We start from the raw sequence: 19,315 nt of genomic DNA, 5'->3' as shown, positions 1-19,315 counted from the left end.
TCATTCCAGCGTCTCTTCCACATAGCTTTATTCCAGTGCTTATTTAATTAAAAATTTTCACTTGTCTCTCAGTCTCTGGTGAGGTGTGTGAATGATATAAAGGAAAAGAAAAATTTAATTACCTTCCCCCCACTCCCAGTAAATGAATTCTGAAATACATGCTGCTGGTTGCTGTCTCTTGAGTACAAAAAGGTGCTTTCAAACTGCTTAATTCTGAGAAATATTTCCTTCATAAAAGATTCCCAGGGCTGCGGGGGGAGAGTATATGTATATGACCTGCTGCCAGGTAACCCCCACTGAGCAGCAGTCTTTAATGACCTTCAGATCCAGTTATTTTGAAGTGTTGAAAATGTTCATTCTCTTGCTCCAGTGACATTTGATCAAAGAACAGTTGTGAATATTTCTGCCATTGCTATTTTTCGGAAAGGATGGTGGGCCCAGCTGAGATAGATGCTTGTATTATGTTGATGCTTTGGGTAGATGAATGGGAGAACGGTTCACTCGGGAGTTGTTCTAAAGTGGGTGCACACTGAGAAAGTACAGCAGCAACATCAAGGCTTAAGAATAACTGAATAAGAACACGGCATCGGTTTCTTTTTTGCTCAAGACTGACATGGTCCCTTCCCAGCCGAAAGCTTTGCGTAGCAACTAATATCACTGCCAATGGGATGGTGACGTGCACAATATCTTTACCATACACTGCCAGTGAAACGGATGCATATTTATGACCTGTGTTCACTCAGTTATCGCTTCAGTTAATTTGGCAAAATGGGAGTGGTTTTGGGCCAGCTGTTGTAAGATAGTCCAGTTCGGTGGGCTTGGGAGTGTTTCTGTTATGGTTTTTGGGTTTTTTTTCATATTGTTTTTTTTATTTTTCACATTGCCTGTTGTGGTAATATAGCTTTTTAGCTCTCATATTTGACTTCTGCTGAACAGTTTTTTTTCCTGTTTAGTCTCTTGGCTCTAAGGAAAATATTCTGAATCAAGAAAGGTGGCTGGATGTGCTAGTGCGCCAACCTTTCATTTGTTACGTTTTCAGATAGCATATGGCATTAGACACGTGTTAAATCAGTTTGAATTTTGAGAGAGGCCATGAGGCTGAAACAAGAACTCTTGCTTTGTCATGCTTTGCTTGTAAATTAGGAGGTAAAATGGTGCATGCAATACTGCATTCTTTAAAATACGCGTTTGCACTTTTCCATACTTTGGATGCTGTCTTCCAAAGAATTGATTATTATGTTTCATTGCTGCTGCTTAGAGAGGCTCAGGATTAAATGGTACTTCATGGTAGGATTCAAGTAGATTGGCAGAGCTGTTTGGGATAGCTTGCATAATACTTCATTATAGTTTTTCTTTGCAAGCATTAAATTGTATGCAGTATTTATTTTATGCGAAATACCAATCTGGATATGGAAGTAAAAGCAACTCAAATTTAAATTTATCAAGAATGTACAAACTTAACATAGAGTTGATGTGTTTTCTGGTGATGGAAACTGTTATGGAATTCAGTTCTTGAGTTTGTACATTTTTCTAAAGTGGTTTAGAATTGGGAGCATAAGTGTATTTCGATTAAGTAGGAACGTGACATTTGCTAATCAGTTCTTTGCCACTACAGAGTGCTTTCATAGCCTGCAGCATCTGCCTTCCGAACTTTGCTTGCTGGTAGATTGTTCTGCAGTTTGTTTAGCAACAGCTGTTGGATTCGAATTCTAATGTATGAAAAATTGATGATTAACTTCTTACCTCCTTTAGGCACATAGAGATGAAATCCAGCGTAAATTTGAAGCCCTTCGTAATAGCTGCACAGTGAGTATTAAATACAGATCATTGAATTATTTTGAAATTAATTCTAAGAAAACAAACAATTTGCTTGTTTAATCCTTGATGACATTAGTTCCTAATGTGGACTTCTGGCTTCAAGGTGTTAGTAGGAGTTAGACGGATTGGATTTGATTTCTTTTAGGTTTCAGGTAAACCTCAATTTTGAGGTTTTAGTCTGATTGTGAAATTGATACTATTCTTCTTTTTGGAGAAGAAAGTAAATTAAAATATCTCATTGCAGTGCAGCTAATAAGAATGGTGTAGCAGCTGCAAAAAATAATTGTAGGTGAAGATCTTTTCTGCTCACAAGAAGAGGAGATCTACCTGTCCAAGTCCTGAGCTGCATTGTAGATCTAGGCCAGAGTGGAAGAGCCTACATGCTACTCTGGATTTTAAGGAGGACTTTAACACTGAAGAGGCAAGAAATATTATGGTTCCAAATAATACATTGACATGTAGTCATCTGCTCAAAAAGCAGAGAGGACTCTAGGATCTTGATTGGCACCTTCCATTGCTTTGATATCTTTTGACATGTTTTCAGATCCATTTCATCAATCCAGGACAGATGTCTAAGGGTTTGTCTATCAACAGATTCTTGCAGATCAACACTAATTTCAAACTTGTTTGTGATGATTGAGGAAAGCATCTGTCTTTCAACAACATGAGTTACAAAAGCGTTGAATAAGGACCACAGTCCTCTGGATCAGCATTGATTGCCGATCTCTCTAGGCTTTTTTCTCTTTAGCCCACTCTGTAAGTAGGGCTTAATTGCTGGGTTTATCTTGATTGTTTCCCTTCTTCCAGTGATTTCCTCAAACTTAATTTTTTATGCTGTAGGACTACGTATCTAATGTACAAGTTTTCATCTTTTGAAAATATCTTGGCAGGATGAGAGTTAATCTATTTTCCTCGGTTGCTCTTTAGCGCTAAGCAAGGGAATTCTTCTATTCTGTTCATAGAATATACTGATATGAAGAAATGAGGAAGTAGAGCTTACCAAAGCGTGTTAACCTCTGTCTAAAAGAAATGCTGCACAAGAACCTTTACGTTTTATGCCCTTCTTTGTTTAGATTGATCCTGTAGCTCCATATGTGCTATCATGTATCTTACATCCATAGCTATCTTATTTTGTTCTATCTTGTCCTTCATACATAATGACAGTTTTCTATGAAAATGCTTATGTGATCTCCATGCAGGCAGAGACCAGTTGTGGAAAATCTTTAGTTTCTTTTCACGGCATGGTAAGCTGCCTTTCAGAGGTTGTGACTTACTATCTAGTAACATTTTGGCTCTGTGAGGTGAGCAGTCTCCAGCAGTGAGGAGTGACCCATAACGTCTCAGGAATGTTGAGAGCTTCAAAGGTTCTGCATAAAAGGATTTCTAATTGCACACAACAATGCATTGTAAAGACCTTCAGTGGGATAAGTGGGATCAAACATCCTCATCAATAAGAAATTAATTGAATAGTTCCTAAATGAATAATACATGCTCATCATACATTCTTTTTCCAGCTCAGGAGAATGCATGTATAATTAATTTAATTGACCATGGATAGCAACTTTCTTGTTTTGTGTTACGAGTAGTTCTAGCTGTCTATTCTGTCTACAGAGGAACACTAAGAGAAAATATAGGGCAAACTCTTATTGACAGTGAGGGATCAGGGAATGTTTATTATGGTGCCTTCACCAGATGTTTCAACCTTATTTTTCTCATTGTGACCTGACCGGTATGATGCAGGCTTTGCCTTTTGGTGACCATGTGATTCAACTTGAAGGTGATTAGAATTTATACTCCTTTTAAAATAAGATAACACTTCAAGGGAACAATTATAATATGCTGCTACTTATGCAGCATGATAATGAGTGGGTTTATTCTTATAGCAAGTTTTCAAAATATATCCTTTGTAAGCTGAAACAAACTCCTTGAACTAGTCTGGAAAACTTCGTGGCATGGAGTTAATTTTTTATTTAGTCTTACTGAGAAGCCCAAAACAGCATAAGAATTATGAATATAAGATTAGACAAGGGAAAAAATTGAAAGATTCAAATACTTCAGTACTTTTGTAGTATTCAAAGGATAAATAAAAAACAACCTTAATCTACTTTCTTTGGTATTTCTTCTGTTTCTCTAGCTTCACAAAGGTCACAGCTTCCCACTGTAGAGAAGGTTTACACCTCAAATGTGTGTCTGCTTCACTTGTACACTCATTGCACTCTTGTTCTTCCTTTTGCTGGAGTCTTTGAGCAAGGAGACATTTTTTAGGCTCTCCTATTTGTTCATTTTAATTTTGCTGTGTTTTGGGGTGCATACACAGAGACTGTTGCTATGTTGTTGGTTGTAATTTCTACCTTGCTTGTGAATTTATATTCAGTTGCTCTGATAGCTCTGCATTGTTTCATATTTTGACATCTCGCTTTTTGGGGTCAAAAAGAAAACACTAGCATTTGCTTTCTCTGTGTCTCAGTTGTGCAAGAAATAATAGGATGCATAATTACAATAAAAATTGTAAATTGTGGTACCTGCTGTACCCACACACAGATGCATGTGGGCACATATGAAGAGCAGTATTTTATCATCATCTTCTCACAATGATAGCTCATCCAAAAAATCTGTTGAGGGATAAGGACTAGTTTCCTACATTTAAAAAATTATTCTGTAAAAAATATGATCCATTTGAGTGTTATAAGTGATTTACAGACAATCAGAAAAAGATCTAGAAATAAAAGGCATTTTTTTATATAGGAAAGTTTACGTATTTGTCAGTTGGTTCCAACTGCTTCTTAATTATGGCCTGTTGGATCATCATTTGAAGTTAAAAATACAACCAAGTCATCTAAATAGCAGTGGAATTGTTTCAAAAAGAAAACATTTAGTAAAGCCTATAAATATTTAGAAGAAAAGAATCCTATAAAGTATTTACACTCAGTAAAGTACTACTGCTATTCCAGGATACCACCATCTGAATCTTTTAGTCTTCTTCAGGTACAGGCTGTTGCTTTTACTCTAGCAAGGAGAATGGCATTTCTTAGTACTAATTGGATATTGCATTTCCATTTATTCAAGATTTCTCCAATAAAATAAGGTTTATCTTCCCTCTTTGAGGTTTTGTCATCATCTTGTGTTCCCGTCGTAAACATTAATGGGCTTTATTCTGCACTTGTCTATGAGATTGGATATTGAGGCATTAAATCTGCCAGTGTGTTAGGAACATGTATATTTTAGTCATGCATAAATTCTTGCTGGCTTTGGTCTAAGGTCCTGATTTCCCATTGGCTCAGTGAGTTGACAAACAAGAGTAATGTGTGTTCTTGAAAACTTCCAAAATTATGTCTAGGATGTTATATACTTTGCCAAATTATGTTTCGGAGTAAAGGGGTTTGCTCACTGTAACAAGGCTAATACCCAGGCAAAATTTTTTATATGGGTTTGTTAAATTTGTACACACACAAAAAAAAAAAGATTGGCTGTTGGGTGGATGGGAGGGGTTATCCCTGATTCTCATTTCACAGCAAATGTGATGGCGGTTGCCAGTTATAGGCAAAAATGGAGCTTTGTAGTTTTTGTAGCCTAATAAGAAGTCAGAGGCTTCTAGGATATGAGGTGTTGCTGTAAAAGAGGCTAATGGGGCCTTCACCGTGGATGACGACGTTGTCGCCATTTGAGGGTGAGGCTTGTGGTTGGTAGAGGCAGCTCATCTTCTGGGAACCAGGTCAGAGAACAGGAGGCTGTATGTTTTAATAATGGGTTGGTTGGGAAGAAGAGGAATGCAGACTGCAATGTCCTACTACTCTGCAGCTACTAACAAGAGCAGCGTCCCTCAAGCTAAGCCATGATGAACTTTTGGAGACTCTGTGTAAGGTATGTGTCGAGTCACAGATGATGTCTGACTATGGAAAGGGAAAGAGAGTGAGTTCATTGTTACATGCTGATCAAACAGGTAGAGATACAAGACTGGCATCTATCTGCAGCTGTGTTCAGTAAAAGGCATGGTGTGCTGCTCCGTTACAATGCAAAGAAAAGCTTTGGCTCTCGGATCCGCATGTGAGTAGGTTAAGACAAAGTGAGTCGGATGCCTGCTTTTGCTTCCTCCTCACAATAATCTTATTGTGAGATTATTTTATGAGAGATACTTACTTCTGGCAGGTAGCTTTCTAGTAAAGATTAGTGAGAGTGAGGAGGAGTAGAAATGGATAGAGGAAAACTGTGCATTAGTCCGGAAGTTCTGAATTAAGATTCTGTGTAAAATTGCATTAAACTCCAAATAACACGCTGCTGATAGCATCCTGAAACAGCTTACCTTGCTTTTTTCTTTCTGCATGTCTGGTGGTGGCATCTGAGAACCAAGACATCTTCAGGAAGGAATAAGGTTATGGAGAAGTTTGCCAGCTGCAGTCAGCAGTAAAACTAAAACTGCTTCCTTTTCTCCTTTCCCTCATTATTTTGCCTGTGGTTTTGATATGTGGAGCATGTGGATTAAATTTTGTAGGTTGTCTCTCATATGTAAAACTAATCATTATGGCCCTGAACCGCTTGTTGCTGTGATATTTAATTTGTGATCTCTGCCTGGAGAGGTTTGTAGGAGCAGGTATAGTGGCTGTGAATCTGTGCAATCTCACAAGAAACACTTTGCTTTTCTGAAACTATACAATGGGGAGGGAATTGTGCTGAATATGGTCACTTTTGCTGAACAGCTATTGCTTGGGTTGCTCTGTAATATTTAAAAATGAGATACAGTCTTCTGTATCAGTATGAAGATAAGTTGTGCGCTTAGATGTGGCGTGTAGTGAACAATCTGCCAAGATTAGGATGGTGTAGTTAGATCATATCTTTATTTTATGGATTAGTTGTGGTGAAGATATGCATAATTGAAGAGAAAATTTCAGTTGCTCTGTGAGTGATGATACAGTGGCACAGACAGAGTGGCTGCCTGGATTGTCTAGAGTTGGTTTTCCAAGCTTTCAAGTGTTTGGTTGCTTTATAAACTTTAAATTCGAAGATTTTTGTAATTATATTACAAGTTTCTAAAAGATAAAATAGTGTTTTCTTACAGACTTTCCTCTAATAATACTCCAGCTTTAACTCCAGAATAGCTCAGGGTGGGTTGGTTGGTTTATTTGGATCATTTTTGCCTGGGGATTTCCTTAACTGAACAGAAGAATACCTAAAGCTATTGACTTTTTTCAGGTACGGGATTCTGGCGTAGGTTGTATGTAAGTATGTATGTAGCTCTAAGACATCATTTCCTATCAAATGTGATTTTTTGATCTGTGTTTTGTTTCTTCTTTGTTCCCAGGACAGGCATTTCTATCAAACCGTGTCCCATTTTCCTGTGTCAGTATTACCCATTACTATTTAGGTTTTTTAAGTTACAAACTCTGTAACCCTGTTGGTTTACACATAGCTGCAGAGAGCTTTTAAATATTGGATTTGTTAACAAATTGCCCCTTTCTCCATGGAAAAAAGGAAAATGGTACTGAGAAGAATAATCTTTTTCTTTTAATAAAATCTATCAATCTATATAGATTACGTTACATAGGTTATAATATATTTGGAATTTAAGCCAAGTCATTTTGTAATTGTCAGTAAATATACTGTTAGGAAAACATGCAAGAAAGGCGATTACATTACTTCTTCTGGAACCCTTCTTTCTTATCTGCTTTGTTACTTATGTTTTCCAGAAATATCCTACTAGGTAAAATGTAACAGTGAAATATAAAATGATCTGGTTTCATTTTAGTTATGTTGGGGAAAGAAGTCAAAATCTCAGAACCTAGAATAAAAGCAAATGAAAGCTTGTCTTCCAGCCCTTAAGGGATAAACCCAACTTGAAATACACCCAGGTTTTAAAAAAAATTTAGTCGTTTGGCACAATAACTCTGCATGTCACCTTATCCATTTTGTGTTTACCCCATCTCTGCTTTCTTGTATTTCAAAAGCAGTTTAATAATTTTTATTACAAGTACTTGTATTAATATATAAAATATATGTGGAAGAAGCCATGGGTGTATAAAATATATCTTCAAACTGCCTAGATAGGTGTCGTGGTTAAACTTAAATATAAAAACAAGTGGGAGAAAAAGAGAGATTATCCTATCTGGCAGTAGAAATCTCAGCTGCTAATTGTAAGAATGGTAGGTAAAACACTGTAAAAACAAATGCTCTTTTGTTCCTTTTTGTTTGTATAAATACATTCCGAAGTTCTTACCCCTACAGCAATATAGACACTAACACTTCCTTATGACGCAGTCTGCGTTCTTTGAAAACTTGATGCATACAATACAGAATAAAATGTCTATTTTGAATAGGGCAATAAGAATGCTCAACAAGCAACCACACAGTTGAATTTTTGTTAAAAATGTTGTGGCTTAAAGTATGAATAATTTTGGTTTGACTCTGAACCATATGGGTAGCAGGAACTCCCCTTCACCCAGCAGGGAGTAATGTCAGTTGGACTTTTTCTGCTTACAGTTTAAAAATCAAATACTGTTAATTTAGATCTAGGAGAGGCATGGTAAAAGGCTGCCAAAATACCCGTTACAGATTCTTCCAAAAGAAATGGTTGTCATCTTTCCAGATAGCTGAGAAGAGCTGTGTGCTCTACTGCTTTAGATATTTAAGTCTTTGGCTTGTGTAGGAAATTGGAACATTTAAACTTGAATGTGTGGCCAGCCGTGCTCTGGGATTTAATTTTTCCCATTTAATGAAGTATCTTTGACATCTAGACATAAATTCTTCTAGAACATATTTGTAAGAGTTGAATAAGAATTGTATAGAGTTTACCAGTTTCTGAAATTATTTTTTATTAAGCTGATTTCAGGATTATACTGAGGTTTCTTTCTCTTCTGTTGTGATGATGTTTTTGGGTCAGGAGGAGGTACAGGTATTCATCCATCCAGTGTTCATGGCCTTTCATTCATAAAAATCAAATGGGACTGTGAAAATGGCCCACCGTTGTTCATGTTTTCCTTTAAATTGAAGGGGAATGTGGTTTAAAGCGTATGGTGTAATGCCAGTCCGATTAAACAAATGGACTCTTCTACTTCATTAAAGGCAAGGTCATTGTCTTTGAGTTTTTGCTTTTCACTGCTTTTCTGATAGTCTGTTGTGTTGTCACACTTTTTTCTTTCTTCATATATCCCGTGCTGTCATCCATAATGCTCTTGTTCAGTTTTCTTAAATATCACACTCTGAAAGCCTCTCGGAGAGGTATTAGCCTCATTTCACTTAATGGGAAATTGAGGCAAAAAAAGGCAAAGTGCTTTGGCAAAGGTACGCTAGGTCAGCAGCAGATCTGAGGATACAACCAGAACTCCTCATTCCCAATCCAGTGCTTCAGGTGTGGCATTCTCTCTAAAATAATAAAGTGTATTGCAGCATATTTGTACTCTAAACCAAGTTAGAAAAAGAAATCAAGCTATTTTCTGTAAGAAACAAAACTCTCTTCCTGATCAAGTACACTCCTGTGCATAAAACCTACCATTACGATATTGCTTTTGATTAAATTAGAAAAACTTTAAAAGCCAGGTTGTCTCCTTGCTTGGCAATAAATGGTTCTGTGAGAGAAAAACACTTTTTTGAAAAACTTTACTTACTGGCATTATTTAATTTGTTTTTCTTTCTAGGTGATTACAGATTTGGAAGAGCAGCTGAACCAGCTCAGTGAAGACAATGCAGAACTGAACAATCAGAATTTCTTCCTGTCCAAGCAACTTGATGAGGCCTCAGGGGCCAACGATGAGGTCGTCCAGTTGCGAAGTGAAGTTGACCATCTCCGTCGAGAAATCACTGAGAGAGAGATGCAGCTTACCAGTCAGAAACAAGTAAGACTTACAAAGTCTGGATCAAAATCTCTTCGGGATAGCTAGTTAATTACCTGTAAGGCAAAAAATTCTTTTTGATCTGGAAACTGGTAAGGAATTAATATACTTCCAGGGCCAATGGCATTTAAGGCTTCCTTCCCAGAGCAGTTGAGTGAATGGAAATGTTTGGTATTTCCCATTGTATTTTTATGCAGTTTTATTTAGAAATTTTGTGCTCTGAAGATACTGTAATTTAGAATTATTCGTTTTACTGTTGTGACCCTGGAAATTTCAAAATTTTTATAATGATACAGAACTGACATTAACGGCAATCACAAGTGAATGTATGGAAGCCTCGAAATAAATGGGTTGTGATTTACCAGCTTATGTTTGCTGCCAATTTGCATGTACTGTAATTTAAATGGTAAGGCTGAAGCTTAAAGTGCACGCTTGATGTGGGATGTGAGAATTGATAGGAGGATTTATTTTTAGACTATGGAGGCCTTGAAGACAACATGTACGATGCTGGAAGAGCAAGTAATGGACTTGGAGGCCCTGAATGATGAACTCTTGGAGAAAGAGCGTCAGTGGGAAGCATGGAGAAGTGTTCTAGGGGATGAGAAATCCCAGTTTGAATGTCGAGTTAGAGAGTTGCAGAGGATGCTGGATACTGAGAAACAGAGCAGGTCTCTCTCTCCCCTCCTCCCCCTTTTATTAACTTTTGTGAAAATGCTCTATAGAAGCTAGTACAAAAAATACATTTAGAATAGGATATGGGAGTTGGAACTAAATATAAAATCTTGGGAGGTAGTTCTAAAAATGGTTTATTAGTTAATAGTCATTCACCAGTGATATTGTTTCTTTTGTTTCTTTGCAAGCGAGCGATTTGTGGGGTGTGGTATTTATCATTGTAATTTATAAAATGTCTTGATTTATTATCTTCTACTTTAATATAGGGAAAAACAGTCTTAGCTCCTAACTGTTCCTATGGGATCTTGAAATTTTCAGGCTGTAGTTCTAGCAGGGGCAGGAACAGGGTTATATAATATAAAAGCATTGCAGCAAACAGTCTGGCTTTATAAAGTAACATCTTGAATTTGAGGCAACCCCCTGAAAAAGTTATTGATGCCACTGCATGCTAGGAAGAGGTCAAGCCCAGAAAGGAGTTAGGTAACATTATTTTCCATTTTAATACAGAGTGAGAGCAGATCAGCGTATTACTGAATCTCGCCAGGTGGTAGAACTAGCTGTCAAAGAACACAAGGCAGAGATTCTAGCCCTCCAGCAAGCACTGAAGGAACAAAAACTCAAAGCTGAGAGCCTTTCTGATAAGGTAAGTAACTTTCAAACCTAGACTTTCATAATTAGGTGAGATACTTTTCTAGAGAGATTACTTGTAGAAATGCAGTTTTCAGCAGCTTTTTCAAGATGTTAGAGCAAATTAGAAAGACTGGAGGTCATAGAATAGAATTCCATCTTCAAGCCAAAGACCTCAGATTTCCTTTTGAAAAAGGACTATAGCAGAAAGCAGCCTGTGATGCCTGGAGCATACAGTGAAGTCCTTCAGTAACTTGGTGTCTGCATTTGAGCAACGGTACGCCAAAATGTTGTTTGGCTGGTTTTCCCCCTTGTAGTAAGTAAAGGATAATTGTATCGTTTTTCTTTAGTGTGTGCTTGGTGAAGTTGGATTTTAAGATTGTGGAACGCTGTATTTATTAGTGTTCAATGTTACTCTGACCATCTATCCCACCCGCCCAGCTCAATGACCTGGAGAAGAAGCATGCTATGTTGGAGATGAACGCACGCAGTTTACAACAGAAGCTTGAGACAGAAAGGGAGCTCAAGCAGAGACTTCTGGAGGAGGTAACCTTGGAAATTGATGTTATAACTTCAGAAGCAGGGTCCACATCTTGGTGAGGGATGGAAGTTGTGTGAATAGCAGTGTTACACATCCATCCTTCTTCTATATAATGAAGTTGGGGGGGTTGTTTTTACTTAAAACTGCAAAGTGTGTAGCCACGTTGGGGAGCGGTAGAAGTTAATTGCTCAAGGGAAGGTGAGCTGGGAGCCAAGGGTGACAGCAAGTCAGACAAGTTTAGGGACCTTGCAGCCAGTGGGCACAGTGCCTGAACAACAAGGGCAGAGCAGGTTTGGGGAATGGGGCTCAGCCATTGTTGCAGAAGCCTGTAGTGATGGAGGCACATTCCAGCTCAGGTCTACAAGGCAAGGTCGGTACCCAGGCACAGCGCTCTTACAACATAGCCCTGACCAGACCAAATGCAAGGACCGTAGCTTAAAACCTGCTCTGGAGCCAAGGTGCTGAGGGTGCGTGGGCAGAGGCCACAGGTGAGGCGTCTCACAGCTCTTTTGTGGTAATTTAGCTCGGTTCACAGAAGTCTGATCCGAGGTTACACACCTGCGCCATACCAGCAAGATTTTGAGTGCAGGCAGCCAGACCTGGTTAGTGGCGGAAGGGGTGGCAGAGGAGGATTTCAGGGGAAAGGTGGTTACAGGCAATCTGAGAGGGCAGTCAGAGCCTTCTGGGGTACTGCCAAGTTATCCCAGAGGTGAGAACTTGCTTATGCATCGCAGTGCAAGTTTTCTGGCTCTTGCTTTGTAACATATGAGCATTAATGGTTTTCATACTCGGGGACTTTCTCATGAAGAAAGTACAAAACCTGAAAGAATTGGGAGTAGTTTGTCATGTGCCCTTTTCTGTTGTTAGCTGGAGACAAAGATGTAAACAATTGGACATCCTTTTCCTTATCTTGTGTGATGATAGGAGGAGGAGTTTATCCTGATTTATAGGAAAGATATTTTTTTTTCTTTTATTGCAAAGTACTGAGATGGCTTCTGGTGATTGTGTAGAGCTTGAGAAAGTAGCATCGAGAAATTCTTTGTGTAGTACAGTCTTATTAACAATTACAAGATTTTAAACGCTTAAAAAAGCAAGTAACTTGAACATGTGGTTGAAAGAAAAGGTGTTGCTGCAGATTAGTAAAAATACACTACACAGAAATGCTTGTTTAGTCATAATGCATTCTGAAAGAAAGGAAACTTCTAGAATCTTGTAATTTTCCAGCTTTTAAAGAACCATCTGTTTACTTTTAAGTTCCACAATGTGCTTACTTTACAAGGAGAGGTAACATTTAATAGCTTTTATTTAAAAACAAGCAAACAACAAAGCCAAGACACTGGCCTTTGTTTTCCTGTTAACAGCAGGCAAAGCTGCAGCAGCAAATGGATCTGCAAAAGAATCACATCTTCCGCCTAACTCAAGGTCTGCAAGAAGCTCTAGATCGAGCTGATCTTCTGAAGACTGAAAGAAGTGACCTGGAATATCAGCTGGAAAACATTCAGGTGAGGCTGAGGAAACGGCAGCAGGCCTCTGTGCTCCCCACTCCCTCTGAGGTTTTAGGATGTGACCTACTGTTCCCATGTGATGCTTCCCTTATACTATTTTTTAGCTCTATTCCGCTGTGAGTTACCTGTTTCTTCTACTGAGATGCAATTTCCTACGTGTGTGTGTGGTTCACAGGTTCTCTATTCCCATGAAAAAGTGAAAATGGAGGGCACTATTTCTCAGCAAACCAAACTCATTGATTTCCTGCAGGCAAAGATGGACCAACCAGCGAAAAAGAAAAAGGTGGGTGAAAAAGGTTTGAGAGGCATGCAGTTAAATGACGGTTTTGTGATTGGTTATGTGCTGTGTATTCATAATACCCTGTTTTATCTTTCTGCATGTAACACAACTGTGTCCTCATTTAAGAACATTCTGATTTGCTGAATAACGACTTTACCAGGCAGGATGTGTTCTTTGTGGCTTTTCCAGTATTTTGTAATTCCTACAACACTTAAGTTACAACACAGTAGCTACACGTCAGTGAGGCTGTAGGAATACAGAATGTTAACCGTGCTTTTTTTTTTTTTTGTTTTTTAATGGTAAATATAGGATCTATGTGTGTAGGAACATATTGTGTATCTAGAGTGGTTGTCTTGTAGTTACAGCATAGGATTGATTAGTCAGGCGATGTGACTTGTGTCACATCTTTGTCATAAGCCGTTCTGTCATTTTGAATCAAGTGATTTAATTTTAACCACATATTTTGAGATCCTCTGTTTAGATGCTTTCGGAAACTCAAGGTGTGAGTACTAACAGGTAACGTACGTCCCTCCTTTAAATTAATCCATATCTCAACATTTTCTCTCCAGTGCCAGTATGAACTAAAAATCCATCCTTACGCATATCAGAATTGCCATTAGGCCCTCTGGCCGGACTGCCACTAGCTAGTTTCACTTTGCCTAGTTTAAGCCATCTCTTACTAGGAGTTAGGAGTTGTCTGTGTGTTTCTGTTGCTAGGGCCTGTTTAGTCGGCGGAAAGAGGACCCTTCTTTACCCACACAGGTTCCCCTGCAATACAATGAGCTGAAAGTGGCACTGGAGAAGGAGAAGGCTCGCTCTGCTGAGCTGGAGGAGGCTCTACAGAAAACACGCATTGAACTCAGATCTGCTCGTGAAGAAGGTAGGGGTTAACAGAAAAGGTGAAACTGGAAGGAGACGCACGGTTTTGGTCTGAAAACGTGCTTTTAAGTGTGTGCCGCTATAGCAGTAGCATGTTGTTTAATTCTTACCTACTGCTATGAAGATGCAATAAGGCTACACTTTTCTGCGGGTTGTAACCACTGAATGGTTACACAGAACCACTGCTATGAACTAGTGTTCCGTGTTGGTTATGTTAATGAGTGGCATTTATCTCATCTATAGCTGCTCATCGGAAAATATCAGACCACCCTCATCCATCTACTCCAGCCACAGCCAGGCAGCAGATCATCATGTCTGCCATAGTCCGCTCACCAGAGCATCAGCCTACTCCAATCAGTTTGCTAGCTCCTCCCTCCAGTCGCAGGAAGGAATCCTCCACACCAGAGGGTAGGTTCTTAGTGAACTTTTCTGTGACTATTTTTTTACTATTTCAACGCTATCTCTTTTTTTTTTTTTTTTTTTAATATCAAAACAAGAGTTTTTTCATGATAGAAATATTGCATGCTAAGTTTTGCTTTTGTTTTTGGTTTACAATTCTCTATTTGGATTATATAACTTATTTCTGAAAACAGTTACTAGCATGAATTGTTTTAAAAGCATGTCTTTTTCAAAGGAGTATGTTTTCTGTACTACTCTCTGCATTGACCAAAAGGATTTATGGCTGTTTCCTTAGCAGTTAAAATTTTTACTTGTCCAAACTGCAGATTTGTTCTGCTGAGCAGGAAGTTTCTGTCAAGACTAAAAGACTTCAGTTAGGCATAAAAGGAAGATACCAGGTCAAAGATAACATTAATATCTTATTAGCTAGAAAAAGAGGATACCCTTCTATATCCTTGAGAATGGAGGGGAGAGGATCATCAGGAAAAAAAAAATCAAAGGATTGAGGGCTCTGCTGATTTATTCTTAGCTAACCAGTATTCCAGAGTGAGTGTTGAACCCCGAGGCTCTGAACTAAAACCTCCAGCCTTTAGCTGGAAAATTCCAGAACCCACAAACTGGTCCCGCCATCACAGACAGCTGGGGAGGCGCAGGGTGCTGCAAGGATGGGTAACACTGGCATGGGAAGATGTCCTCCGGGGCACGTCACGGGCAGGGAAGAGAACAGTGTTCATCAGCAAAAGACCATGCCTTGAAGGATAAGCTTTGCTCAGTATAGATCTGCTAACAGGGATTTTAGGTGTGCTTTGAGAGATGCTGGCACTGACGGCTAGCGTGAAGGCTGTATGAAGCAGGCCTGCTGTGTATTGGTTACAACAGCATAGGTGTTGAAGGGTTTGCTGGCTATAGGCAAAATCGAGCTATTAGCACGTTGTACGAATTGGAGCTGAGTGCGGCCTTGAAATTTCGATGGTTTGATTGACATAATCTTGCTAAACCAAACATTAGCCAATTCAGTTCTACAGTCTGTTCTCAAGCGGCACATTCTGTGCATCTGTATAAGGTAATTACCGAGGTGGTGATACAGCTTAAGATTTGCAGATTGCAAAGGAACGTAGTGCCTATGTGCAGCAGGGCTTTGATAGAGATACGTTGTCACTTTTTATTACCTTGGCCTTAAAATGCCCAAAGCTACTATAATTTTCATCCCTATCACAGTTTTCGTCCTGATAATAAATTTTGTCCCTTCCAGAGTACAGCCGACGCCTGAAAGAAAGAATGCATCATAATATCCCACATCGTTTTAACGTGGGGCTAAATATGAGAGCAACAAAATGTGCAGTGTGCCTGGATACTGTGCACTTTGGGCGGCAAGCGTCTAAATGTCTCGGTAAGAGCAGAGCGTGTGCATAAACAGTGTAACTGGACGGTAGAATGAAAAAGCATCAGCCGTCTAGAACAGATTTTCAGTGAAAGCTGAAGAAAAGACTGAGTATGAAGACTTTGAAACTAGTTGGTGCAAACATTCTGCATTAGAAAACATCTGATGGCTTAGAGATTCTTGGAAAAGCTGGGATTTGTGCGTTAGAAGTGGAGGCAGCTGTGTCATGATTTTTTTTGTCATTTAGCAGAAGTTTTTCTCTGTCCTTTTGTCAGAATGCCAGGTGATGTGTCACCCAAAATGCTCAGCTTGCTTGCCAGCTACTTGTGGACTGCCAGCAGAATATGCCATACACTTCTCTGAAGCGTTCTGCCGGGATAAAATGAATTCTCCCGGTCTGCAGCTGAAGGAGCCGAGCAGCAGTCTGCGTCTTGAAGGATGGATGAAAGTGCCAAGGTATAAACATCAATGTCGGTGCCATATCAGGAGCTGAAGTATTTGGAACAGTTCCTTATATTGTCCTGGCTCTTACAATGTGATAATCGGTGCATGCCCATTACGATTGCACAGTACCACTGAAATTTGTCTTTCCAGGAGTTGCGTGCTTGGTTTGGTCAGAATCCAAGCAGAAAATCCAACATGGTTTTGTGCTTATTTTCTTCAGGAATAACAAACGTGGGCAACAGGGCTGGGACAGGAAGTATATTGTCCTGGAAGGAACGAAAGTGCTCATTTATGACGCAGAAGCAAGAGAAGGTAACTCAGCATTTCTAGAAAGAACTTTTTGGTTGTGGGTTTGGGTTTTTTTAAGCTTCAGATATTGTTTAGTGAGTTGAGAGGCTTAGAGATTGTTACTGTTTGCTGTGGCCATACCTAATTTCGCCAAGTCTTGTGTAATAGGGCAGCACCGTTGCTTTTCTAGATTCTCAACAGTTTTATTAGCTGTTATGTCATAATAATCCAGCTGTGAAACATTCAGAGTGTATCCACTTCATTTTGCTATCACAATTATTTTCTTGCTACTTACTTGTTCATTCTTTCTTACTCTGTCGCCCCGTTCTCGCTGCAGCCGGACAGAGGCCTCTAGAGGAATTTGAGCTCTGCCTTCCTGATGGCGATGTAACTGTTCACGGAGCTGTAGGAGCTACTGAACTTACCAATACAGCAAAGACAGGTGAGAACCTTATGTAGATGAGGTCAAATGGATTTCATCTTCCTTGCCATCAGTGGGCATTCTGTTTGGCTGAACAGAATTTTCTCCTTTAACTTTCATTCTGTATCTATGTAATTCTGAAGTTACCTCTACTGAAGTTAGGTGAACAGGTCAGTCATCCAGATTTAGCTACACATACGCTGTTGCTTCTGTCGTGGTAGTTGAACTGCGAATAGTATAATCTTCAAGCCAAATGGAAGTAGATTTTAAGAGTTTTGTGATATACTTAAAAGCACTCGGTTTATTTAAATTTCTTCTCTCAATGCTCTCTATCTAAAGTGTGAAGTGTCATAATTCATGCCACCATTGTGATCAAACCAAAAGGTCATTAACTTAGAAACGCTGTGGGCTCTATACAGTCTCCTATTATGAAAAAATGTTGATGTTTTGATTTGTATGTATTGAATAGAACCGATGAAAAGATTATGTATGTCTTGACTTTAACATTAAAGGATATGGATTGTTAAAAACAAAGGTTTCCATAACCAATTTTTACAGATTTTTCTTGAACAGTACAGGGAAAACTTTAGCCAGGTGGCTGGTTTTGTACTTTTTTCACAATGGAATTTCTTTCTCTTTTGAATAAAAGACAAGAGATTATTTTTATTTAGTAAAGACAGCATTTGTACGTACGGATTGCATGCATCCAGATAATATTTAGCTTTAAGTAGCTAGCCTGGGCAGGACCTGTAAAGGAGAAGCCTATGTATAAATTGCCATGGTAACACGTCATGATAAATACAACTTCTCTCCAATGAGGCTGAAAGGTGTTGATTTTAAGTCTACTGACAATATTCCAAAAACTAATCTAAGTCTTATTCTATCTATATAACATCTCAGATGTGCCATATATCCTAAAATTGGAGTCTCATCCACACACCACTTGCTGGCCTGGTAGAACACTCTACCTGTTAGCACCCAGCTTCCCTGACAAACAGCGCTGGGTCACAGCACTGGAATCAATAGTGGCAGGTGGGAGAGTTTCCAGAGAAAAAGCTGAGGCTGATGCTGTGAGTATAAAAGTTTCATTTAATAATAAAATATTCTGGGAGGGAGCAGAGTTTTGAAAAATATTTTTTCAGTATTTGGCATACTGAGGTTTAACTGAAGGTAAGTTATCACTTCTGCCTTATGATGTACAAGTACCAGGAGCTGGTTCACTGTGAGACTGATGCTTTATATTACAACGCCCATCTTTAGTCTCAGGGAGTGTAGTAAGAGGATCTCAAGACTCTGTCTCTAATTCCAGCAAACAGAAAAGGAAGAAAAAGCAGTTAGGACGTGGCTTAAATCCAGTCTCGTAACGTACCACGTGGCATGAACGAACCTTAGAATAAAGAAAGAAAGAACAAGCAAAACGCTCTCTCCTCTCCCATTCTTACAGAGTCAGGGGGGGTTTGTTTCTTTGGGAGGGAAGTGACTGTGTGTTTCTTAGTTTTAAGTTTTATTCCTGATAAGAATAAGAGGTTAAATGAATTTGTTTTTGTTTTGGATAGCCTTTTTCATCATTGTTGCACTGATAACCCTTTTCTGACAAAGGGAGATGTGATTCTATGGCATTGTGTATTAGAATGTTAGCCCTGGAGGTAGGGAATATCTGACTAGCAGGAAATCATCTCTTTTCTCATGCTAGTCTTCCTTTTGTGTCTGAGAAAAATACATGCTCCCACCAACATCTGGAATTTTTTTTTTTTTTTTAATCCTTCCCCTAGGAAAATTTCACTGCTCTGTTGCAGGAGACTGGGGGAAATGGAAAAGATAGGGAGGACAGGAGGTTTTGTCTGATTTTAGTTAATTCTGATCAGTTTGCCTAACTGCGTTTCTGGTAGAAGTTTACCAATTCTTTTGTGGGAGGTATTCCAGCAACTTTTAGCTTTCTGAGAAAAAGAAATCTGTGCCAAGCTTTTTGCCTGTCTGAAATGATGACATTGCATTGTTAAAATACTAATAGAGAAAGAGAGAAAGATAACTCAACAACAACAAAAAATATCTTTTTGTCATTTGCAGAAATTGCTTGGAAACTCCCTGCTGAAGCTAGAGGGTGAAGACCGTTTGGATATAAATTGCACAATGCCCTTCAGTGACCAGGTAATAATGATGTTCAGTTGGGCCTTTGAGTATTGGGTATTTCATTCGTGGAAGTGGTATTTTAATGGCAGTGTGTGTAATTTTATACCTCT

The 19,315-nt window shown here is 38.9% G+C and overlaps 1 protein-coding gene across 9 annotated transcripts in view; it reads left to right on the top strand.

Moving 5' to 3' along the window:
- CIT (citron rho-interacting serine/threonine kinase) overlaps positions 1-19,315 on the top strand; it is a 73,748-nt gene that overhangs the window by 42,841 nt on the left and 11,592 nt on the right. For 6 of the 9 annotated variants that reach the window (XM_056328063.1, XM_056328054.1, XM_056328088.1 and 3 more), the window contains exons 24-38: positions 1,753-1,806; positions 9,444-9,641; positions 10,113-10,306; positions 10,818-10,953; positions 11,379-11,483; positions 12,840-12,980; positions 13,159-13,266; positions 13,981-14,143; positions 14,386-14,550; positions 15,794-15,931; positions 16,198-16,378; positions 16,587-16,678; positions 16,992-17,096; positions 17,976-18,145; positions 19,143-19,223. In XM_056328063.1, the coding sequence (XP_056184038.1) occupies positions 1,753-1,806; positions 9,444-9,641; positions 10,113-10,306; positions 10,818-10,953; positions 11,379-11,483; positions 12,840-12,980; positions 13,159-13,266; positions 13,981-14,143; positions 14,386-14,550; positions 15,794-15,931; positions 16,198-16,378; positions 16,587-16,678; positions 16,992-17,096; positions 17,976-18,145; positions 19,143-19,223 (2,031 nt within the window). The remainder of the gene's footprint in view (positions 1-1,752; positions 1,807-9,443; positions 9,642-10,112; positions 10,307-10,817; positions 10,954-11,378; positions 11,484-12,839; positions 12,981-13,158; positions 13,267-13,980; positions 14,144-14,385; positions 14,551-15,793; positions 15,932-16,197; positions 16,379-16,586; positions 16,679-16,991; positions 17,097-17,975; positions 18,146-19,142; positions 19,224-19,315) is intronic. The other 3 variants (XM_056328118.1, XM_056328099.1, XM_056328109.1) reach the window with 2 other exon arrangements.

This window comes from Falco biarmicus, chromosome 1 (assembly GCF_023638135.1).
Source record: "Falco biarmicus isolate bFalBia1 chromosome 1, bFalBia1.pri, whole genome shotgun sequence".
NCBI classification, from domain to species: Eukaryota; Metazoa; Chordata; class Aves; order Falconiformes; family Falconidae; genus Falco; species Falco biarmicus.
The sequence above is the reverse complement of the archived record's forward strand: the minus strand, read 5'-3'. Positions and strand labels throughout refer to the sequence as shown.